Below are 25,636 nucleotides of genomic sequence, written 5' to 3' on the forward strand. Positions count from 1 at the left end.
TTTTTTTGCAAAATTTTACAGCTGAAAGTGAAAAATGTCATTTTTTTGCAAAAAAATCGTTACATTTTGATTAATAACAAAAAAAGTTAAAATGTCAGCAGCAATGAAATACCACCAAATGAAAGCTCCATTAGTGAGAAGAAAAGGAGGTAAAATTCATTTGGGTGGTAAGTTGCATGACCGAGCGATAAACGGTGAAAGTAGTGTAGTGCAGAAGTGTAAAAAGTGGCCTGGTCATTAAGGGGGTTTTAGCTAGCAGGGTTGAAGTGGTTAAATGTTTTTTTTTGAGATTTTCATTCTGATGACCTTTCTCTGTATAGGCCATCAGTATCTGATCGGTCAGGGTTGTTTGAGCGCTCCTGTGAGTACTGGGAGGATAGGTAATCAGTATTAAAGTCTCGGAAGACCCCTTTAATCATACATTCTGTATACTTCTACAACGATTCAATGATCCATATTTGATAATTTGGCACCTATCGAGTCCCTCTAACTCATTTCTTCCCGTTTCTTCCCCAGGATCACCTGATGTTTCCTCGTATGTTAATGAAGTTGGTCAGCCTGCGCACCCTCAGCAGCGTGCACTCAGAACAGGTTTTTGCCCTCCGTCTTCAGGATAAAAAACTGCCACCTCTTCTGTCTGAGATCTGGGATGTTCACGAGTAGACGCTAATGAACAGTGTGCACCTGAGACCCTCTGACCTCCTTAACTTGCTAAGCAATGGACGATACAGGCACTGCATATGGACTAAATGCCAGGCCTGCATCAAAGACCTTTCTGACATCACCTAGGGAGATGATGCAAACATTTCAGCTAACCCATGGAAGGTTAGGTACCCTAAGTAAAGAGACTTGAGACCGGGGAGAAGTACATACAGCTTTACAGTGACTTATTTATAGCTGGCCTGATCAGTAGAAAGGGATGCAATCTCTTTCTTTTGGGGCTTCTACCATGTTTGTCTCGTTTCGGGCTGGTTTTGTTTAGCTGAACCTTAGGTTGGTGACAAGGTAAGATACAGGGCTTCTTACCCTCCCCACAGGATGATGACTTTTATAAAGTAACTCCCCTGCAAGGCTATATGTGACAATGACTTCAGAGCAAGTCATGTGCTAGATGTAAATGTACAGAGATCTTATAGTTTAGTCTCGTGAAGCAGTGACTGAGCCACTGGTCTTCGCACTAATCCTGCTGTTGTGGAAAAAAAAAGTTAGTATTTTCTTATACGGAGGCGACTGAATGTTGTGCTATGAGATTAGCTACCCCCAGTGCTGTCAGTGTAGTGGATCAGATACCACTGTGTCTGGTCCTGCAAGGCTTCATGGATCAGAACATCCCCGTGATCCCCTTCAAGCATCACCATAAGGCCTCCTGCACACGCGTCTGCCCCGTGGCCGTGCTGCGGGCCGCAATGCATGAACACCGACTGTGGGGCAGCTGCAGCGGATCGCGGACCCATTCATTTTAATGGGTTCGCGATCTGGCAGTACTTCAAAAAGATAGGAAGTGTTCTATCTTTTTGCAGAACGGAAGTCCAGGACAAAACCCCATGGAAGCACTCCGTAGACCCGTTGAAGTGAATGCGGAATGCACATGGAATGGTGCCCGTGTATTGTGGATGCGCAAATGCGGTCTGCAATACGGCAACGAGACACCTACGGTCGTGTGCAGGAGGCCTAATGCAGTAGACCATCTTCCACATGCTAGAAGTTACTCAATCCTTCCTGCATTAAATCTTGAACTTACATGGACTTTTCTGCCACCTCCATTTTAGTTGGCATTTGATATTGTTGATGATTTTCTTTTCTTGGCACTTACTGTATTCTGCTTGGCTGGCAGGTACTAGAGGATATTTTGGCCTATAATTCCATAATCAAATATTTTTTAATGCCCTGTAGCCTAACAGCATATAACTTGCTTTTGGATACTCATTAACTCGTTTTCCTGCCACTGCTTTTGGCTCCTGGTCCTGGACTGTGTGTCTTTCTTTTCTGTGTAAAGTGGGCAGTACTTAAAGGGGTATTCCAGAACAAAGAAAAATGTGGGATGGTTGTTAATTGGTTAAAAAAATAAATCTCTTCTATTCTGATGGTGCTCGGGTCCCCGTTGTGATCCACTTCCTGATTCCACTTTTTTCTAAGATAGGAGAAGGACGTGAAGGGGACAGCAGGGGCCTGGTTACCGTCTTAATAGCAGTGAGGATCAGCAAAGTGTGTATAAGCCCATTTTTTTAACCTATTTATGGCCATCTTGCTTTTTTCTGTCCTAGAATACCCCTTTAAGCCCTGCCCACATGACAGCTAAATTTCCCACAAGCACCTGATTTTCTGTACTGTACTGCGCTGCTGACATTAGCCAGTAGAAAACAACCAGTGTAGCAACTATAGGCATTCAAATATTCATATTTAAATATTTGTTTTTTGTAGAAAACTTACTGTTGGTGGTTGAGTGCCCGTCACACTGCCAAGCGGCGCAGAAAGAGGCAAAAAACAGCTTGGGGCATAGTGTGCATGCCCGCCTAGTTCAGAACAAGAAGTGCGGGTATCAGCTATGCATGCTTAACCTAGACTACCGGGGATGGAATAGGCTTGTGGGAATAAAACTTTAACCGAATGAAAATAATATTTGTGGCTACAGCTATGACACAAAAACTGCAGAATTACATATCCCCCCCCCTCCTCCATCAGCAGCTTCTCTGACGTTTCGACAATCTGTGGCCTTCCTTTCAAGCACTTAGATGGTAGGTGAGGCGGGGTATTGGGTTAGCAGAACCCTGTTGTAATAAAAGCCCCCCCCCCCCCCCCCCTTATCATTTGTAACTAACCAGAACACCCTAAAATTGAGATTGAAAAATGATTCTTGGTTGGTGCACCAAGCACTAGATTTGTCGGGATTGCACAGCCTGGTCAATTGAGCGTTCCCCCATAAGTAGCTTTTAGTTGGGTCTCCTGATCCATGGGCAGTTTATTCTTGAAGTGAACTGCCAGACACGGCCATTTGTTATTAGCTGTATGGTAAGCAAAGACTGTCACTTCTCCAATGTAAAGGGTTTATTCAGATGCACCTTCCTTCAAGAAATAGCCCTGTAGGTTCAAGGACTTGTAATAGGACCGCTTTGCTCATATGACAGGTCTGTTATAGAAAATATTTCCATCACCCATTAAATAGCAATACTGGAACATTATTTTTTTTTTCTTAATTGCATGGTTGCTTTATGCCTCCTGGAAATGAATAAACTGACAACTGGATGTTACCATTCCCTTGGTAAAAGGGTGTGTCCTTTCACATTCCGGCACTATTAAATGAGTGCTTCCAGTGTCACTGTGTAGGGACACACCCTGTTAACAAGAGGAATGGTAACATCCAGTTGTCAGTTTGTGCACATATTCCACAGCACGTTATAAGTGAATATAATAAATTATTCCTCCTGGATATGTACACAAACTGACAACTGGATGTTACCATTCCTCTCGTTAACAGGGTGTGTCCCTACACAGTTTCACACTGGAAGCACTCATTCAGTAGTGCCGGACTGTGAAAGGACACACCCTTTTGGCAAGAGAATGGTAACATCCAGTTGTCAGTTTATTTATTTCTAGGAGGCATAACCAAGGAAAGGCACCATGCAATAACCAAGGAATAATACGTACACTGCAGGAGTGGAGCCTACACGGTATAGGGTATAATGGTTTTCCAGCTCTGGGGTTTTGACCCGCACTTGGTTTTGGCTAACAATAACTGATGCAGAACACGGACTATGTGAATGAGGTCTTAAGAAAAGATGCTCTGAATCGGTATTTCGTGGGGAATTCTTGAGTTTACAAGGCGATAGTCCATGTGGATCGGTCAGACATCTACACGGATTTCACAAAGCTATATAGAAACCTCAATATACATATATTTGTGGGTATATTTTGACACATTTGAAGTCTTACTTTAATAGGTTGTCCACATCACCCCCATCCTTTTGCTTTGAAGTTTTTGAGGCCAGCAGTCTAGCTTCCGGTTTAATTCGCTTAGAAATGGTTCTAAGAAATGTTAATTTGTAAAACTTCATCTTCCAGGGACACATGGTTGCTGCAGATTGGAAAGGAAAAAAAGCCTTGAAAACTGCACTGCTGCTGCTACTGCATTGTGTGACCATTCACGCACACAATATCCGACCGACATTTAAAAATGATCTGCCACCAGCGACCTCCCTATCAAACTGTTTACCTAGACATAGCTGGGGTTCACCTTATTAAAACGCTGTTTTTCTCCTGTTCATCTGAGTCTCCGTTCCTGAGTTATGATACATTTTCTTAATAGGTATGCACTACTTTTTTGCGGTGCAGAGGCACGGACAGAAACCCTACGGAAGCTCTCCGTAGTGCTTCTGGGGGGTTCCTTGCCTCCGTTCCGCACCAACCTTTCAGATTGCAGACCCATTCAAGTGAATGGGTCCGCATCCGTGATGCAGTGCAAGAACAGCCAGGGCCTGTAGTCGGGGCCCGGCTGGCACACGGTCGTGTGCATGAGCCCTAACTCCGGAATGGAGTCTCACATTAACGAAATAAAAACCATGTTCTAATCAGGTGAAGTGAATCATAGCTATGTGTCTATGCAAACAGGAGGTCGCCGGTGACGGTTCTCTTTAAAGAGAGAACTGTCCCAGAGTGCTTCCCATTGTACATTTTGTTTTTTTGCCATAAGGGGAATCCAGGTCTTGTTGGTTTTGATGTGGTTGGCTTTTAGAAGCCAGGTTAGGACCACTATATCGCCCCCTACCGTTCTCTGCAGAGAGTTCTATCTAAAATTCAGTTCAGTAGAACCCTCTAAGGGCTCTTTCACACCTGCGTTATTGTCTTCCAGCATAGAGTTCCGTTGTCGGGGCTCTATGCCGGAAGAATCCTGATCAGTTTTATCCTAATGCATTCTGAATGGAGTGAAATCCGTTCAGGATGTCTTCAGTTCCGGACCGGAAAGTTTTTGGGCCGGAGAAAATACCGCAGCATGCTGCGCTTTTTGCCCCGGCCAAAAATCCTGAAGACTTGCCGCAAGGCCGGATCCGGAATTAATGCCCATGGAAAGGCATTGATCCGGATCCGGCCTTAAGCTAAACATCGTTTTGGCGTATTGCCGGATCCGACGTTTAGCTTTTTTAGAGTGGTTACCATGGCTGCCGGGACGCTAAAGTCCTGGCAGCCATGGTAAAGTGTAGCAGGGAGCGGGGGAACAGAATACTTACCGTCCGTGCGGCTCCCGGGGCGCTCCAGAGTGACGTCAGGGCGCCCCAAGCGCATGGATCACGTGATCGCATGGCACGTCATCCATGCGCATGGGGCGCTCTGACGTCACTCTGGAGCGCCCCGGGAGCCGCACAGACTGTAAGTATACTGCACCCCACTACTACTATGGCAACCAGGACTTTAATAGCGTCCTGGCTGCCATAGTAACACTGAAAGCATTTTGAAGACTGATCCGTCTTCAAATGCTTTCAGTACACTTGCGGTTTTTCGGATCCGGCGTGCAATTCCGGCAAGTGGAGTACACGCCGGATCCGGACAACGCAAGTGTGAAAGATGCCTAAAAAGCTTTTCCACTGCATGGAAACAGCTCACCTCTACCCTATTTTTCCACGAGGCCAGGGTTGCAGATAATACCTGGTACTTTTTAGGTACCACATCCGAGGAGGTTCCAAGTCAGCCAAGCTGTTACCATGAAGGTGACATGACCACACTGCTGACTAGTGACTGGTCCAAGAGAGTCCTCACAACGCTGCTACCAGCTACGTTGAGGGGTTTCCATATCCACGGTGGAAAACAGACTGTCTTGTACCAAACCGAATAGTGTAGGGTAGGGTAGAGTTGATACTGTGCAGTGAACAAGTGGCTTAAAGGGTTTCTCCAGGCTACAGATATTGATGACCTATCCAGATCAGTCATCAGTAACAGATTAGTGGCGGTCCAAACATCAGAAACTGTACCGTTTATATTGCTGGAGGGAAACTGCTCTGCAGTGGAAGTACCTAGGTAATGCAACTCAACTCCCATTTAAGTGAATGGGGGTTGTGCATCCACTCCATACACAGTTGCCGCCTCCACAGAAGCCCAAAACAGCTGATTAGTGGTGGTGCTGGGTGTCTGACCACTACAATCTAATGTTAATGAACTATCTGGGGGATACATCATCAATATCTGTAGCCAAGAGAACCCTTTTAAGCCACTTTTCCACTGCATGGTACCAACTCTACCCTACTCCATAGCCCGGAGAACCCCTTTAAGTGTATCCCCATTCCCAGACGCCCCCCCCCCCCCCCCCCAGACTATCTTTTGCCAGAGGTATACCAGATTATTCCATTATTTTTGACTAGATGTTTAGTAAGAAAAAAAACATGGTGACAGAACTAATATTAAAATGATTGGTAGTACCATTCCTGGCATCCCATTAGATGTGTGGGTTTTTTGTTGTTGTTTTTTTTCTTCTTTTTTTTTTTTTTTCTTAAAGGGGCACTTTAAAATTCTTATCCTTAAGTATACTTCCACAATCTGTCCATATATAAAGAAGTTATTAATTGATGCTTTACCTGAAGTGTAATAATTGACGACTTATTACGTTGCTGACAATGCCTGTTTGACCTTTTGTAACGGCTTTTTAACAATTTAAGCTTTACGTTTGAGAACATGGGCCATTGATGTTTTTCCCTTTAAATGGGCTGTTCAGAATAAAGTGAAATCATGTTTAAGTACATCTTGTTTCCTTGCCTGTGACAACTACCAGACAATGTTTCACTATAAGCTTCTAAAAGGGGTTGTCTGCCCTGATTAGAAGATCTCACAACATCAAGCCATGCCTAGTTGTAATCCAAGGAAACACCTTTTGAACCATATCTGGTGAAGACAAATTGAATGTATGTATCTGTGCTAGCAATGTTGCGATAATGATAAATATATAAAAAGCTTTTGCACATCATTAGACTTGTAACTACATCTGGCCATACAAGTAAGCAACCTCCAGCGGTCAGAATCCTAACATTACTTGCAGGGCACTCAACAGGAAGGGGCCATACAACAAGAGAGGATTGAAGAAATTTGTACCTGGAGCATTGTGGAATATGATGCTGCCCTGCCATACCGCGGACATCGCAAAGATGCCAAGAAGTATAGCACATGACCCCCGAGGTCATGTGCCGTTAACTCCTTAAGAATAAAGAAGCCCCATTTTCCATTTCATCCACCGTGACGGCTACGGATGAGATTGACCCCTTGACCTCCGTAGGGGCAGGAATACACAGAGAGAGTTTAACAGCCCCCACCCACTCTCGCCCTTCAGTGTTTTCCTGTCCCTACGGGGCACTGCACAGAGGACGACTCCCTAAGGGGAGTTGAAGAGTTACTTTCGGTTTTTCTTTACATCTTATTTTTATTTCTTTCATTATGGGGGCATAACCAGATACACTGCCTGGTTTCCCAGAAGGGGGAGCGCGTCATCACGCAGGCGCAGGGATGACGTCAGACGCCATACTGTATGAAAGTAGCACAGCGATTTCAAAACAGCGTCTCCCCTGACTCTAGTAAGAATGTCAGCTCCTGAAGCTCCCGTGACCCGCATGGGCTGCGCAGACCCACCTTCGGCTACTCCATCCGTGAGTTTCCATATGGGGAATCTACACTTTCTTTTCCTTGCGTCTGATTGTATATATGCACTGATTCTGGGTTGCTCTTCTTTTACCAGGGAGTTAAAGAAACAAAAGTTAAACCATAATATAACAAGTCTGTCACTTGTTCAAAAAAATTACCTGAGGGATATAAAAAGAAAGTATGCAAGTCTTGCAACCGTCTATCCTGATGGAAGTAAAATCCATGATTCAGGATGAAATTAGATCCTCACTGGGCACACTTAGGCTCCATTCACACGTCTGCAACGTGTTTTGCGGATCCACGGAGCCACAGATCCGCAAAACACGGAAAGCGGCAATGTGCGTTCTGCATTTTGCGGACCGCACATTCCCGGCACTATAGAATATGCCTATTCTTGTCCGCAATTGTGGACAAGAATAGGACATGTTCCATTTTTTTCGGGAACAGAATTGCGGACCCGGAAGTGCGGGCCAGCAATTCCGTGTCCATAGGAATGAAAAAAAAAATGGGTCCGCAATTCCGTTCCGCAAATGAAATTGCGGACATGTGAATGGAGCCTTACTCTCCTTCAAACCACACCTGCTACTAAAAAGCCAAGGTTATCCGTTCCATCCTCCTCTGATGTTGAGGACATGGATGACGTGGTGTCTGTTTCTAGACAGGATTTTGAGGATGATCAATTAACAGAAGGAGAGGTAGTGGAAGATGATAAAAAAAAATACAGGCAGTGAGAGAGACCATGGGGATTGAAGACATCCAAAAACCGAGATCGGTACAGGATGAAATATTTGGGGGATTACGTACAAAAAGAGCCAAGGTTTTCCCAATCAATGAAAATATTAAGGTAATGGTCAGTCATGAATGGGCAGATCCAGAAAGGAGACTGGGGGTCTCTAGAGAATAAAAAAAGGCTTCCTTTTGATTCTACAGAAGCATAAATCTTTAACGAAACACCAGAAATAGACATATAATTGGCAAAGGTTGTGAAGAAAACTTCCCTGCCATTTTAAGGCTCATCACAATTACGTAACCCAATGGAACGGAAAGGGGATGCCCTTCTAAGTAAATGTATGGAAGTGTCAATGTTCGGGGTGAAAATGAATATTGCGGCTACATCCGTTGCTAGAGCCATGTACTTCTGGCTTAATGAGCTAGAGAACCATGTAAGAAATTCTGCATTCTACCCCACTTCTGAAATCCACCACGGCGTTCCTGGCAGACCCTTTTAGCGGAATCTGTTAGATTTGCAGCTAAAGACGCCGCACTTTGGATGAAATCCTTGGGTGGTGACAGAACCTCCAAGTCAAAATTATGCTCCATAGCGTTCTCAGGAGAATAGGTGCTTGGGCCTGTACTAGATAAGATCCTAGAAAAGGCAGCAGACAAAAAGAAAGGGTTTCCTGAAGAACAAAAAAAGTTTTTTGTTTTTGTTTTTTTCCGTCTCTACAGTCACAATCCAGGCCGTACAGGAGAAAAGGAAAAACTGGGTGCTGGAGTTTCAGACGGGAGGCAAAGGTAGTGGTTTCCTCCTCAACCCCCAAAACAAACAAAATGAAAAACAATGGCACCAGATTAGGGGGGAGGTTGACATTTTTTGGGACCCAATGGGAATCGATAACCTCAAATCCTTGGGCAATAGATATTGTAAAAAATGGATACAAAATAGTTTGCTTCAAACCCCCCTAGAAAATTTCAAATAACTTCCCACAGTCCCACCACTCTGTCAAAGATATAGCAAAGGATACAGGATAAAAAAAAAATCGGGTGTCGTAAGAGGTCCCAGAGTCAGAAAAAAGACGAGGCTTTTACTCGAGGCTTTTCCTTGTACAAAAACCAGATGGCTCAGTTCCTAAACCTAAAAGACTTAAACTAAAGTCTATAACATACAGGAAGTTCAAAATTGAATCAATCTCGTCCATTGTTCCCCTAATAAAAAAGCAGGCCTACATGACATCTGTGAATCTCAAAGACGCCTACTACCATATACCGATCCATCAGAGCTCACAGAAATATCTTCGGTTTGCACTAGAGGGCCTGGGGCACATATTGCATCGTTTTCAATTCTGCGCCCTTCCATTCGGGGTTTCCTCAGCACCATGGGTCATCACGAAATTTCTAGTGGAAATGTTGTCTTCCCTCAGACAGTAAGGTTTAGTAAACTTCCCTTACCTAGATTACTTTCTTCTAGTAGGAAACTCTGAGGCAGAGGCAGTCACGCAAACACATTATTTTCTGCAAAAAAATTCGGATTTGGGTTGGCTGTGTCGGGCGCGGGGTTTTAAACCCAGGTGGTTTGCGAGCCTCTTCACGGCCATTATAGTGCCGATTTGTTGCACGCTGCCCCTCAATCTAGAGGTGGACGGCTTAGGCAGGGTTGTAGGTGCCAGAAATTATGCCGTGCCTTACACTAGAGGAATTCGGTCACAGGCAGGTCGCTCTTCATCTGCCCTTCCTGTTTAGCCTCAAGTGAACACCTACATCAGAGGCTGTGGGCTTCAGTGACTGTGCATTTTGCTCCTGATGAAGTGCACCCCTGTGCATGGAAACGCGTTGAGCATAGACTACATAGGACTGTGTCAGATGAGTCAGTGTTTTTGACACACCAGTCAAACCTAGCGGCTCCCATTATCTTTTCCTCAGTCCTGCACCTGATATTGTTCAGTGCAGTGGATGTTATGCGCGCTGATATCCACTGTAAACAAGTCGATATCTGGCGCTATATTTTGGTACCAGTTATCCAGTTGTTCAGTACCCCACTTAGGTTCAGACATATGACCTTGTGGTGTTATGCCCCCAGTGTTGGTGGGTTTAGTTTGTGGGACTCGCTTAACATACTGCTTACATACACTTACCCCTCTACTATGGTGTTATGAGGTTGGTTGGTCCCAAAAATTTGTGACGCTAGATTTTTCATTCAGCTGCTATATGCAGTATAATTAGATACCCCCTTTATTTTACCTGAACATTATAATACAGCATGTTATTTTGTTATAGCGTCCTTTTCAAACATATTTATTTGGACGCATACCCATTACACCCCATTCCAATTTGTCATTTTGGATTTGGCCTTTGGCCAAAAAGTGTTGCTAGCAGTAACCCCCCCCCCCCCCCCAAAAACGTAATTTGTTCTCATCCGTAGCCGTCATGAAATGGAAAGACTTACCAGTAATTGTTTCCTTGAATTCACCATGACTGCTCATATATTCCCTCCCATAAAATATAAGCTATAGTATGAAATTAATACTAGGGGGGGGAATATATATATATATATATATATATATATATATATATATATATATATATATATATATATATTTTTAATTAAATAGTGGGTGATGACTTTTGAACTCTCTCTATCTCTGTGTATTCCTGCCTCTACGGCGGTCAAGGGGTCAATCTCATCCGTAACAGTCATGGTGGATTCAAGGAAACAGAAATACTGGCAAGTCTAATTACGGTCTTTTTGAAATCTGACATGTCACTTTATGTGGTAACTTTTAAAGATCATTTGTTGTAGTGTAAGGCAGAAGTAAAAATGACAATTGTATGTACAGGTTAAAAAAAAAAGTTAAAATGATGAAAAAAAAAAATCAAAATTAAAATCACCCCCTTTCCCCATAATAAAAATAAACTAAAAAATCATAGACATTGTGTACCAATGAAGTTAATCTTTTTTTAAGTATGAAAACACAAGAAGAACTATATAAATGTGGTATCGTTGTAATCCTGCTGAGCCAGAGAATGAAAGGCACAGGTCAGTTTTACAGCGTAGGGAATGCTGTAAAAATGAAACCCAAAAAACTATTGTGGAAGAGTGTTTTTGTTTTGGGGGGGTCAATTCCACTTTTTTTTTTTTTTTTACATTTTTGATATGTACTTTTATTTTTTGGGGGTTGTTAGAGGGCTTATAAATTTAGTAGCAGTTTAACAAATTTTCAAGAAAATTTCCAAGATAGATAGATGGATAGATTGAGATATAGATATATATTTCAAATTATTGTAATTTTTTTTTTTATTTTTTTTTTTAGGGACCAACTCTGTGGCTTTAAGAGGTCTTTATATTAGACACCCCCCATCAGCCCACTTTAAAAACTGCACCCCTCAAAGTATTTAAATTGTCATTTACGATGTTTAACCCTTCTGGTGTTTCACAGGAATTTCACAGCAAAAAATGTAGTTTGTTTTTGTTTTTTTTTTAGATTTTCCGTTTGAATCCATTTTTGGGAATATAGCAGTTGATGAAATAGAGCTAATAATAAATGTATTACCCTGATTCCACAGTTTTTAGAAATATCCCATATGTTGCCCTAGAGTGCTACGTGACTCAAATATCTCAAATATCAGCTTCAAAATTGAAGGAACACCTTGTGGATTTTGTGTATCTATTTTTTTAGGAAGTTTTTTTTTGGGGGGGGGGGGCACCATTTTAGCTTTGCAGAGGCTTTGAGGTGCTAACACAAAAACACCCCAAAAGCCCCATTTTATAAACTGAACCTCTCAAGGAATTAATATAGGTGTGAATGAAGCATTTTGACCTCACATGGGTTTCATATAATTTATTACAATTAGGGCATGAAAATCAAAAATGTGTTAACAATAATATGTAGATTTAGCTGAACATTTTGCAAGGGTTAACAGGAGAAAAAGCACCCCAAAAATGGTTGCACCATTTCTCCCAAGTATGGCAATACCACATAGGTGGTCGTAACCTGCTGCTTGGGCAAACAGCAGGGCTCAGAAAGGAAGGCGCACCATTTGGTTTTTGAAACCCAAATTCTAACTTTAATGGATTTGGGTGCCATGTCAAACTCGCAGCACCCCTGAGGTAAGGGTACAGTGGAAATAACCACATTTTTTAAATTACATCCGCCCAAGGTCATCTAGGGGTGTATTGATGGTTTTGATCCCACAGGTGTTTCACAGAATATTGGACCGTGAAAATTTAAATGAAATTTGTTTTCCCCAATAGTAAAAGTTGCTTTAGCCTCAAAATTTTATATTTGCAAGGGTTAAAAGATAAAAAAAGCATCAAAGAATTTTGTCACGCAACTTCTCCTGAGTACAGAAATGCAAATAAAGGTAAAGTGTCTGACCCCATTTATAGGAGATTGTTACCATTCACTCTGTCTAGTCTAGTTTTGCAGAACAGAATATAAACCAAACAAAAATATATTTTAACAATGAATTAATAAATAAAAGATAAGGGGAATGTGGAATAGGGAAGGATCAGATAGGGGAAGAGGTGGGAGGAGGGGTCCATGTGGCCAACAATTCTCCACTAGATAGCCATACAGATCTGTGACAAGGACAGGGTGGAAGCTCATATTATTGCTCCTCTTTGACTACCTTCGTATTCCATAAGGGAGAAGATGTAATCCATATGTTTACATAGGTAGTGTTGCCCGGATAGAGGGATGAGGTGTCTATGGCACTTTAATTAGGTCCTGATGCATGGTATCGTTTCCAGGGTCCCCAAAGTTTCAGATATCTCTGGTGATTCCTGTTTTCCCACCCCGCCAGTTCTTCAAGGCGACATATTTGATCCACTTTATCGACCCATTGCTCTAAAGTGGGGGGGTTCTTTACTAAGCCATTTGAGAGGAATCAATAGCCTTGCTGCTTGTGGTTAGGTTGCTCTTAGCTGGGCGCCAAGTATCATTTGGGAGCAACAGTAGGATTGACTCCGGAGTTAGCTTAATATTAGCTGAGGTAATCGGATAAACCTCTCTCGTTACCTCTTCCCAATAATTAGAAATCTTTGGGCAGGACCAGAAGATGCGACTCAGTGTACCCTCCTGTCCTCGCATCTCCAGCACAGATCCGATGGCTGCAAGCCTAGTAGATGCATTTGTTTTGCAGGCATGGTCAACCTGCGGCCCTCCAGCTGTTGCAAAACTACAACTCCCAGCATGCCTGAAAAGCCTACAGCTATCATCCTACAGCAGGGAATGGTGGGAGTTGTAGTTTTACAACAGCTGGAGGGCCGCAGTTGTATTTTTCACCGCCATATACTAACATCCATATTATTATTTTTCCGCAAATGTAGTTGTATGAGGGCTTGTTTTTTTGCAGGATGGGCTGTAGTTTTTATTGGTATCCTATTTGGTACCTATGACTTTTAGTAATTCTGTCACAGAGGCCGATTGTGAAGAGAGGGAGATCGTACCCTCTGTAAACGCCTTAGGCTACTTTAACACTAGCGTTCGGGTGTCCGCTTGTGAGCTCCGTTTGAAGGGGCTTACAAGCGGACCCGAACGCATCCGTACTGCCCTAATGCATTCTGAGTGGTTGCGGATCCGCTCAGAATGCATCAGTCTGGCAGCGTTCAGCCTCCGCTCTGCTCAGCAGGCGGACACCTGAACGCTGCTTGCAGCGTTCGGGTGTCCGCCTGGCCGTGCGGAGTCAAGCGGATCCGTCCAGACTTACAATGTAAGTCAATGGGGACGGATCCGTTTGAAGATGACACAATATGGCTCAATCTTCAAGCGGATCCGTCCCCCATTGACTTTACATTGAAAGTCTGGACGGATCCGTCTGAGGCTACTTTCACACTTAGAAATTTTTTAACATTATAATGCAGACGGATCCGTACTGAACGGAGCCACCGCCTGCATTATATGAGCGGATCCGTCTCAGACGGATCCGCTCTGAACGCAAGGGTGAAAGTAGCCTTAGATGCAGTGGTCGTTATGAAACGCGGCATCTAAGGGTTGTAAATGGCTGGGATTGGTGCAAGCTAGCTCCGATCTCGGCTGTTGCAGTGAGGTGTTAGCTGTATGATGGTGGCAGCTCTGTTCCCGAGCTGCTGCCATCTTCATGATGTAAATCTACGGCATTATGCACTAAGGTTCAGTATGCTTTGCTGTACATTTATGGCATGGAAGGGGTTAACGTACGTCTTCACTTGCAGCTTGGGGAGCATCTATGCTGGATCAGCAGGGTATGAGCTGAGCGTTGTGATTGGCCAGCTCTACAGCATAGGAGAAAGAGACCGTGGCAGGTTCCCCTGGGTGGAGCCTAAGTTCCCCCGGGTGGAGCCTAAGTAGGAACATACCGGAGGCTATAACCGGAGAACGGAGCGGCGCCCGGGGATAACAGTAAGTGCAGGGGGATCCCTGGGCACCGCTCTACACGTCGGTATAGTCAGTTTACATACTTTTTCCTGGTGAAAGGTCCTCTTTAAAGCAAATCATATTTCACCTTCCATTTTTCACAGCTCTTTTGGATAATTAAAGGTGGAATATGGTTGCTATGGGCAACTAAGCCATATTTTTTTACACCAATTTTGTACATCTCCCCCAATGTCTTTTTGTAAGTAAAACGAGCATTATTACTAAACTTTGGCTCCTTCTCTTACTTCATATATTTCAGATTTTTGTGTTTGGTAGAAATCTTGATCCTCGTGTGAAAATAAACTCTGTATACAAAGAAAACTAAGCGAAGAAGACGGTAAGTAAATCTCACATGTCTGACAGTTGAATTGTTCAAAGGTATTTTTTGAAATTTCCCTGGAAAGAGAAGGAAATAGATTTCTGCCTACACATTTGGAACAGGTTAAAGGGGAAGTACAAATCCAAATACCTGGGTAAGTCCCAGATTTGGCAGTGCTGAATAATCATAAATGTCGTTTTTGGCATTGATATTAGTTGTAGGTTCCTGGTTGATACAAAGACAGTGACATCACCTACAATTTGGTTTGGTCCTGGAATTCCCCTTAAGACTTTGGATAAAAGCGAGTCTGTCCCCACCCTGGACCGCTTGTCACTTCGTATGTCATGTTTGCTCAGCTATAGCCACTTGTAAGTATGTCCAACTCAATCTTCTCTATCTCCAAAAAACAGGTTTCTATAAATATACTAATTAGGTTAAAAGAGCCCAAGGTGTACTTATCGCTGCTGGAGCACCACTCCTCCCCTCCTTTTCTCTCCAAATCTCGTGCAAATCGTCTTTCTGTCAGAGGCTTCATTACCTGAACTGCGCATGCGCCAGACGACGCAGTCGAACACAGAAAGGAGATGTGACAGATTCCCTTTAGCGGGAGTTGTAAGAATGATAGTGAATTGAAAAAGGATTCATAGCCCTTAAACTTTTCCAAAATTATTTCACGTTACACCCACAAACCTAAAGAGGTGGTTATCCGAGATTAGAAAATGTCCCCCGTATGCCCGTGCTCCTCATAGAATCTACTTACCTGGCTCCCCGCTCCACCACTACAGCTTCTTCCCGTGCATGGATAAAAACATCCGGTGGAGGGTGGCAGATAGGGACGCGATGCTAGGGAGGCTCGTCCTCGTCACCGTCTGCTATTGGCTGCCCCCCCACCCCACCCCCCCGACACCGGATGTTTTCATCCGCACATGGGGAGAAGCGGCGACGCAGGGAGCCAGGTAAGTAGAGTCAGTGTGAGGGGCCTGGGCATACGGGGGACATTTTTTAGTCTCAGATAACCCCTTTAAATGTGTTTTATGTGATAGGCCAAAGTATCAAGTATGTGTGACGTGAAAAGAAAATAATACATGGTTTTCAAAATATTTAATAAATAAAAATCTGAAAAGTGTGGTGTGCATTTGCATTCAGCCCCTATACTCTGATACCCCCAAATAAAATCCAGTGGGACCAACGGCCTTCAGAAGTCAAATAGAGTCCACCTGTGTGTAAAGTATTCTCAGTATAACTACAGCGTTTCTGTGAAGGCCTCAGAGGTTTGTTAGAGAACATTTAGATGTTACTGGAATGGCCACAGGCCCCATTGACTAAAATGGCATCAGACGGACATCCCACTGCTGCCCGGCAAATATACTGGGATTCAGCCAATTGACAGCTGAATCTCTGCCGCACCCTATTATGGTCAATGGGGCTGGCAGCCATTCCTCTCTGTCGGCAGTGTGAAACAGGCCTTACTTACTATGGATCTGAAAAGATTGAAATATGGAGGCATTTGGAAGAATAATATTAATACAGTAGCTACATCCAGGCCATAATTTTAACCCCTTCATGACCCTGCGATTATGTTATCGTTTTTTACTCCCTGCCTTTCCAGAGCCATAACTTTTTTTTTTTTTTTTCTCTTCACATAGCTATATGAGAATGTGTTTTTTGTGTCACAAGTTATACTTTCTAATGGCACCATTTAATTTGCATACAATGTAGTAGGAAGCTGGAAAAAAAAATTCCAAATGGGGTGGGAGAAAAAAATCCCGCAATTCTGACACATTTTTATGAGTTTTGTTTTTATGAAATTCCCTATGCAGTAAAACTGATCCATGCCTTCATTCTCTGGGTTAGGCCTCATGTACATGGCCGTAGCAGGTCCGTGCCCGTATTGCATCATGGATGCGGACCCATTCAAGGGAAGATTGAGAAGATACCATGCAGAGGCACAGAGCGGAAGGCCATAGAAGTACTACGAAGTGCGTATCGGTCCATCCCTCCACACTGCAAAAAATAGAACATTATTTTTTTGCCCTGTGGACGGATCGTGGACCCATTCAAGTTGAATGGATCTGCATCCGTCGGCACAGGCCACACAGATGGTGCACATCCATTGGGGACCGCAATTTGTAGTCCCCAACAGCACGGGCGGCGCTCATTTGTGTACATGAGTCCTTAGTCTGATTGCAATGATACCACATTTATACAGTTTTTCTTGTGTTTTAATACTCAAAAAAAAAAAAAAACTTTGGAAAAAAAAAATATATTTCTTTAGCCATATTCTGACATTTTAATAGTTCTGTCTATGGAACTGTGTGAGGGCTCATTTTGCGGGACAATCTGTAGTATTTATACCATTTTGAAGTGTGTATAACTTTTTGATAATTTTTTATTAAATTTTTTGGGGAGGTGAAGTGACAAAAAATGGCTTATTACCCATTTTGATTTTCTTTCCCGTTATGCTGTTTGCCATATGGGATAAGTATTTTTAGATTTTAATAGTATTTAGATTCTGTGACTGGACCTTTAAAGCCAGGCATGTCCAAACTGCGGCCCTCCAGCTGTTGCAAAACTACAACTCCCAGCATGCCTGGGTAGCTTACAGCTATTAGGGTATGCTGGGAGTTGTAGTTTTGCAACAGCTGGAGGGCCGCAGTTTGGACATGCCTGCTTAAAGCGTATCTACAAGGTTGTTTACACTCTAGTATATTCATGGGCACTATAGTCTTTTTGCTAAAGCCCGACAAGGAACTATTGGACTGTAGTTCCTATAGACCCACTGCACTACTCAATGTGGACTATAAAATTCTGACAAAAATACTAGCAACCTGCCTCAATATGTTTATACTAGCCCTGATTCACCCAGATCAAACTGGCTTTATGCCGGGGGAAATCCACCACAGAGAATATCAGACTGGTGAAAATGGTGACTCTGTTGGGCTACTACATGGACCTTGGTGTCCCTAGATGCCACCAAGGCATTTGATTCTATACAGTGAGCTTACCTACCTGGGAGCCTGAGGAGCTTTGGATTTGGTCCTCAGTTGCTTAACTGGATTTCCCTTCTCTACACTCGCCCTGTGCGTAGGCTACTGGTGAACAGCAATTTATCTGCTAGCTTTTCCCTTCTTATTTGCTTTAGCAGTGGAGACACTGGCCATAGTGATTGCATACGATGGATTTAACTGTGAGAGAGGGTGGTCCAAATCGGACTATATGCCGACAATATGATTTTATACTTATTCTTGGACACCTCTTTTACCCATGCCATAGCAATGATAGACGAATTTGGACTCTGGCTTAAAGGTGAATTGGGAAAAATCAGCATATATGCCTCTGCATAAAGCACAGTGGTCCAGCCCGTCGCACATGGGTGGCCTAAAAGTGGTGGATTCCTTTAAATACCTAGGTAATTAAGATTACTAAACATCGCTCCCAGGCCTTGCTGCTCAACATTAAATCCCTTAGGGTACTTTCACACTTGCATTGTGAGGAGCCTCCGGAAATCCGTATTCAAGCGGATAGTATTTGTAGACGGATGCGGATCCGTCTGACAAATGCATTGACATTCCGGATCCGTCTCTCCGGTGTCATCTGGAAAAACGTATCCGGTATTTAATTTATTTAGCATTTTTAAAGGTCTGCGCATGCGCAGACCGGGAAACCGGATCCGGTTTTCCAGAACACTTGGTACCGGATTCGACATTAATACATTTCAATGGGAATTAATGTTGGATCCGGCATTCCGGCAAGTGTTTTAGCCGGAGAAAATACTAAAGCATGCTGCTGTATTTTCTCCGGCCAAATACCGTAAAGGGACTGAACTGAAGACATCCTGATGCATACTGAATGGAATGCTCTCCATTCAGAATGCATTAGGATAAAACTGAATTGTTTTTTTTCCGGTATTGAGCCCCTGTGATGGAACTCAATACCGGAAAAGTGTGAAAGTACCCTTATTTGCTATGTGCGTGATAGATTTAAAAGCTGGAAATCATTACCTTGCTCAGTAGCCGGGTGAATTAACTTAATCAAGATGATTATCCTCCCAAAACATTTCTTCCAGCACTCTGAAGTACCCATTCTAAAGTCAGCATTTCGTGAGCTGGTCTCTATCACTAGGGTCTTCATCTGGAGCAACTCCTGCTCCAAACTGAGTTTGGACTCCTTGAGATGTCTGAAAACTAAGGGTGTTTGGCTTTGCCAGACTATTTTTTATATTATCTAGCAGGGCAGCTACACCTCATCCTGGTTCACCTCTGAGGAGCTGCCTACCTCTGAGTGGTTTTTGAAGCACTACCTGAACACTCATACTCTATGGTCAGTACTGGAGAACCTCCCTAAATTTACATACAAGTGAAACTCGAAAAATGAGAATATCGTGCAAAAGTCCATTTATTTCAGTAATGCAAATTAAAAGTAATTGCATTAATGCAGCTTAAAATTAGAATTTTATAACATGACAGGAGGCTTCCTATTTTGCATTTACTCTCTATACTAACTCCACAGCAGTAAAGAAAAAACTTAGAGTAACAAGTAAATCACTGCGCAGCATAGTATATAAGGGTCATGCTGCGTGTACACTTCCTCTTTCTTTACTGCTCCATCGCAGACAGGTCAGACCTATTGCTCCCCTGGAGCTTTACTTACTTATTGTACCTTATCTCGATTATTTTCTATTATTATCATTCCCTAACGGTTTCCACGGTTTCTCCCACTGCCCCCTAACTTGGAGTACCTTCTTGGCTTCCTCCTCGCGGCCGTTTTCGCGCCGGCCCGCCTCACAATCGCGGCCGGCTTGCGGCTTACACTCGCGGCCGCCATTTTGGGTCACGGACATCGCGGCCATCTTAATTTACCTCAGACATTTCATTTGGGGACTTAGTGTGGCGGTACTAACCTGTGGTTACTCCCGCATTACTGGTTTTCAGCCCTTTATGTCTGGCACCCCTGTGCCTGCCTCCATCTCTGTGCCTCATCTCTATCCTGTGGCTGGGTCAGTCAGGTCAGTGCTGCTGCCTGTCTATTATTGTGACCTGCACTTAAGGGTCCCAACCCTGTGCAACCGGGGTGAGCCCCCACTATAAATACGCTGCTCATTGGGAGACTAGCTGTTGCAGTTCTCTCTAACTGGGTGAGCCCCAGTTTATAAGGTCACTACTATATCCTGCTGGGATTCGTACTGGGCTCCGTTCCCATACTATAAAAACTGACCCTACGCCCGTTCTCAAGACCTGGGTGCCCGTTTATTACTGTGCCTTTCAGTGATATACCAGCCTACCCTTATCATGGAAGATTCCCAGAACGTCCCTGTGGACTTCCAAGCCATGATTAACGCAGCTGTCGCTGCCTCTGTGGAGAAGGCACTCTCCAAAGCCCGAGCCTCGTCTCCTGACGTACCTAAAACCCGCAGATGTCCACGTCACGAGTTTGGCTCCGATCGATCCGACTATCAGACAGGAGGTAAATCCCGCCCTACAAAACGCAATGACAAAGGCGAGCACTATTCACCCAAACCACCTAAGGGTAAGGCACCTGCCAAGTGTAAATCTGCCAAGCCACACACCCCGGCCCCACGTCAGGAGTACTCTTAAGATGAAGAGCAGGGCTCTGCCCAGTCCATGGCAGTGCTGGATGAGTGGCAAGCTGATGCCTCTGAGTGGGATTACGATGCATGGGGCTCGGACGAAAAGTCTGTCTCCGCTTTCATGCGGGAGACCCTCCAGGGTGCGGCCCAGGCAGAAGGTATCGAAGACACTGTGGACGCAGAGCCTCCTCTTGACACCCTAGATCGGGTGACTGGTCGCCTCCAGAACACCTTTCCAGGTTCATGCACCTATGGCTCCGCAAACCTCTGGAGAAAGAGGTCCGCAACCGACTCAGGTCTGAATACCCACGCCCTTCCCTGCCGGATATGGTCGCTCAGACCCCAGAATTTGACAAGGTTATGACGACCTTTATGATGCGCAGTGGCAGAGACCCTCGACAGGGGGTAGAGAAAGGCCTATGGGGCGCCCAAGATAACCTGTTGGATTCTGTAGGCCCCCTCGCTCGCATTATGTATCTGGCGGATGACGCCTATGCCAAAGCTGATTCCTTCTCCACCGAGGACATCAGGGAATGGGCACATGACATTCGAGAGTGGGCACAACAGTGTTTTTGTTTCATCGGAAACACCAATGTTACGCTCTCTTCGGAGAGACTAAAAGCAGCGTCATTCTGTATTAACGGTAAATTGGCAGACCTTGGCACAAAGGAGATTGGGCCCCAGGCACAAGGAAAACTCTTCGGTGAACCATTCCTAAAGGAACTAAACAAACACGTCAACGTGTTCACCTCCCTTAATAAGGCGCAATCCTCAATGCGCAGTGTTTTCAGAAGTAACCCTACTAGAGGGGTTTTTGGAAGGGCTGGCCGGCAACGGGGCCGTGCCGCCAGCCGTTTTTAGTCTTCAGGCCCCCGTACTCAACCAACACCGTTTTATCCCACAAGAGACTATCAGCAACGACCCTTTTCTAGAGGCTCGGATAGAGGCCGTGGACCACGCGGACGTTCCCGTTTTGCTGCAGGTAAGGACCCATATTTCTCCGTTGTTACCATGTACCCGCACTGCGGGCCGTATTTCCCTTTCTTTCCACAATTGGGCCGCCCTATGCTCAGACACATGGATTCTACAAACAGTGCAGGGATATATCTTAGACCTAGTGAGGACCCCCTTTCAGGTTCGACCCCCTCGCCCCATCCGCATGTCGTCTTCCGACCACAACCTCGTCAACGCGGAGCTACGCGACAAAGGGGCTATCCAGCCGGTCCACGACGAGGGAGGTTTCTTCAGCAACATCTTCCTGGTTCGGAAAAAGTCGGGAGAATACCGTCCCGTCATCAATCTACGCGCCCTCAACGCGTACGCGGTCTACCGCCACTTCAAGATGGAGGGCATCCACCTCCTGCGGGACCTTCTTCGGAGCAACGACTGGTTCACCAGGCTCGATCTGAAAGATGCATACCTGTCAGTCCCGGTGCACCCGGACTGTCGAGCACGCCTACGTTTCCTCTGGCGCGGACGCCCTTGGCAATTCACTTGCCTCCCTTTCGGGCTCAGCTCAGCCCCATGGTGTTTCACCAAACTCCTAAAACCGGTGGTGGCCCACCTGAGGTCCAGGGACGTTCGATGCATCATCTACTTAGAGGACCTCCTCCTGTTCTGCTCCGACGAACGCAGACTACGCCAACACACTCATCTGGCAGTATCCCTACTGGAATCTCTGGGCTTTGTGGTGAATCAACAGAAATCAGAGCTGACTCCTACCCAGACAATACAATTCCTCGGCTTCGAGATCGACTCAACGACGTGCACTCTGAGGCTACCAGCCTCGAAGTTCGCAACCATTCGCAAGGAGATTCGCAGAGTTCTCCGGCTCCAGTCCATCCCTCTACGCAACCTGGCCAGGATTGTGGGACTCCTTTCTGCTTCCATTCAAGCCATATTTCCGGGTCCTCTCCACTACAGGGCCATGCAACGTCTCAAGGCGAAATACCTACTCCGCAGTCCTACTTACGACCAGCCTATCCCTATGACTAAGGAAGTTCGCGAAGAGCTGTCATGGTGGCTGGACAGCATGCAAGCCTGGAACGGCAAGGCCATATTCGGAGACACTCCAGATTTTGTTTTGGAATCAGACGCCAGCTTGTGGGGATGGGGTGCCACCAACGGAACCATCTCCACGGGAGGAACATGGACGACGCACAAGCTCTCCATTCACATCAATTGCCTCGAACTCCTGGCGGGATCCTTCGCGATCCGCAGCCTGGCCCAGGAGAGCTCCAATTGTTGCATCCTCTTACGCGTGGACAACATCTCTGCAGTCCAGTACATCAACCGCCTAGGAGGCGCTCGCTCTCGACTGCTGTCGGATATTACGAGGGACATCTTCGACTACTGCCTCCCTCGCAACATCACGTTACAAGCGGAATACCTACCGGGAGAAATCATCCTCACAGCCGACTGGTTCTCTCGCCACTAGAGAGACGTCAGCGACTGGAAGCTAGACACGAGAATCTTCAGGGCCCTGGCAGCCCGGAGGGGTCCATTTCATCTGGATCTGTTCGCCTCTCGCAACAATCACCAGACCCCGGAATTCTTCAGCTGGCTCCCGGACCCAGGCAACAGACCCATTTCTCCAACAATGGCCGTCGACAGGAGCCTACGCCTTTCCCCCATTCTCCATGATTGCGAGAACACTACACCAGATGCGGATGCAACAAATCAAACTGGTTCTCATAACGCCCTTGTGGCAGAGCCAACCGTGGTTCCCGGACCTCCTGGCCTCCTCCTGCATGGATCCTCTCCTCCTTCCAACCTCCCAGGACCTGCTCACGGATCCCAAAGGACGTCTCTACCCTCTCCTCCTGGAAGACCGGCTACCCCTGGTGGCTTGGTCTCTTTCCGGGGTTCCTGGCGAGTCGCAGGCTGCTAGGGACCTCTTATGGGACTCTTGGGCCCCAGGACCTAGACGCTGCTACCTTTCAGCTTGGGCCTCCTGGTCTACTTGGTGTATTGAATAGGACTCCGATCCATTTACGGCACCTGTTCCCATGATTCTTAATTTTCTTTGCTCCTTGTTTTCTTCTGGCTGCTCTTATCGTTCTATCAACGTCGTTCGCTCCGCGATTTCGGCAGCCCACACCCTCCCGGTCGGCAAAGATCCTCTGGTCTGCCGCCTGCTTCGCGGCATGCGGCTTCGCCGGCCCCCAAATACCATCAACTATGGGACGTGGGACTTGTTCTCCGTTTTTTCAGGGATTGGCTTCCGAATGAACGCCTCTCCCTTCGCCAACTATCCGCTAAATGCGCTTTTCTCCTTTGTCTGGTGTCTTTCCGACAGGTTTCGGACGTTCGGGCCTTCGATGTTGATGCCATTGAAGGAGTCACATTCCATATCTCTCGTCGCACTAAGTCGGGTTCGGCGTCGGTCTTTTACCCCTTTTTTCCAGACGACCCGCAGCTCTGTGTCGTGTCCACCCTCCGCAGATACGTTTCGGTTACCTCCTCGCTACGTTCTTCTTCGTCGGGTCAACTCCTAGTTTCCTACGTGCGCCCTCACGCCCCAGTTTCGGTCACCACACTGGCCCGTTGGATCCGCTGGATCCTTTCCCTTGCAGGTATAGACCCCGCTTTCGGCGCCCACTCCTTTCGCGGAGCGGCGGCTTCATCAGCCTTCCTGGCAGGGGCGTCCCTTTTGGATATTCTCCGAACGGCGGACTGGTCTAGGGAATCTACTTTCCGTACCTTTTTTTTTTTCGCACTCCCCCTTCTGCGGGGACGTCTCTTCTTCAGCGTTAAAATTGCAAAATAGGAAGCCTCCTGTCATGTTTGAAAATTGAAGATTATGCTAGCTTTAGTGTACTAATAATCTTAATTTTAATAAGGACAGGAGGCGACTATTTTCCCTCCCTTCTGTTCCCTACCCTGACTCCTCGGGGGAGTGGACCTCAAGGTGACGGATATGGGGTTTGTTTTTAATAATCTCTCTATTTGGGACATGTTCGAAATCTCTCACCCTCATGTTGCCTTCTAGACGGACAGATTTTAATTATAACTACATGCTTACACCTGCCATACATTTAGCCACTAGACAATTTGCACTTTGTTTGTAATGATTTTACTTTACACCATTCCGTTAAGGCCCACAGGCGTGATCAATTACGCTTCATTACCTAACCTATATTTTCATACTCTTCTTTCAGTGTAACCTTCTTCAGGACCTCCACTGGTCGCTGGTTTGTTAACCTCACGACTCCATAAGATGGGATGAAGGCTTCATTTGGTCTTACCTCCAACCTCGTTATCAGAATTCTCCTCAAGTTCCGCTCGCCAGAAACCGCTGTTGCAGTTTTCGTTGTATTTCTGGATGTTCGACCTCATTCAGGACCTGGATGTCGTTTCTAGAAAGAGGAAGTGTACACGCAGCATGACCCTTATATACTATGCTGCGCAATGATTTACTTGTTACTCTTTACGTTTTTTCTTTACTGCTGTGGAGTTAGTAAAGAGAGTAAATGCAAAATAGTCGCCTCCTGTCCTTGTTAAAATTAAGATTATTAGTACACTAAAGCTAGCATAATCTTCAATTTTGTGAAAAGGTTCCATATTCTAGGCTCAAAGTGTCACACTCTAGTCGGCTAATTAATCCAAACCCCCTGAGCAAAGGGTACCTCAAAATTGTGACTTTGCGGTTTCATAAGCGGTAAGCCATAATCATCCAAATTATAACAAAGGCTTGAGATATCTCGCTTTGCATGTAATGAGTCTTATATGTTAGTTTCACCTTTTAAGTTGCATTACTGAAATAAATTAATTTTGCACAATATTCTAATTTTTCGAGTCTCCCCTGTAGTCTCTCTTAGTTGGTCTGGAAAGAATCTAAGTTGGTAACCCAGTTCACAGATGTTGTCGCCGATATACCCTTGTGGAACTAGTTAGACCTTCCACATTTACAAACCATCATGGGTGTGGAGCGATAGAAGATGACTGGGGTGCACAGTTTGGGTGATGTTGATAATCAGAGGCTGTTCCTCTGACAAAAAATTT

General features: G+C 45.2%; 1 protein-coding gene across 2 annotated transcripts in view; it reads left to right on the forward strand.

Annotated features, from left to right (window-relative positions):
* The window catches only part of LOC122928616 (oxysterols receptor LXR-beta-like), an 85,263-nt gene extending 60,100 nt beyond the window's left edge, over nt 1–25,163 (forward strand). The window contains exons 11-13 of one of the 2 annotated variants that reach the window (XR_006387905.1): nt 517–1,005; nt 14,986–15,063; nt 24,793–25,163. Coding sequence is in view for 1 of the 2 variants with exons in the window: in XM_044281623.1 (XP_044137558.1) it covers nt 517–663 (147 nt within the window). In the remaining variant the exon portion in view is untranslated. Of the gene's footprint in view, nt 1–516; nt 4,930–14,985; nt 15,064–24,792 lie in introns of those variants that run through there. The other variant, XM_044281623.1, reaches the window with a different exon arrangement.
* Nucleotides 25,164–25,636: the final 473 nt, after the last annotated feature.

The sequence above is a fragment of the Bufo gargarizans genome, chromosome 2 (genome assembly GCF_014858855.1).
Source record: "Bufo gargarizans isolate SCDJY-AF-19 chromosome 2, ASM1485885v1, whole genome shotgun sequence".
NCBI lineage: Eukaryota > Metazoa > Chordata > Amphibia > Anura > Bufonidae > Bufo > Bufo gargarizans.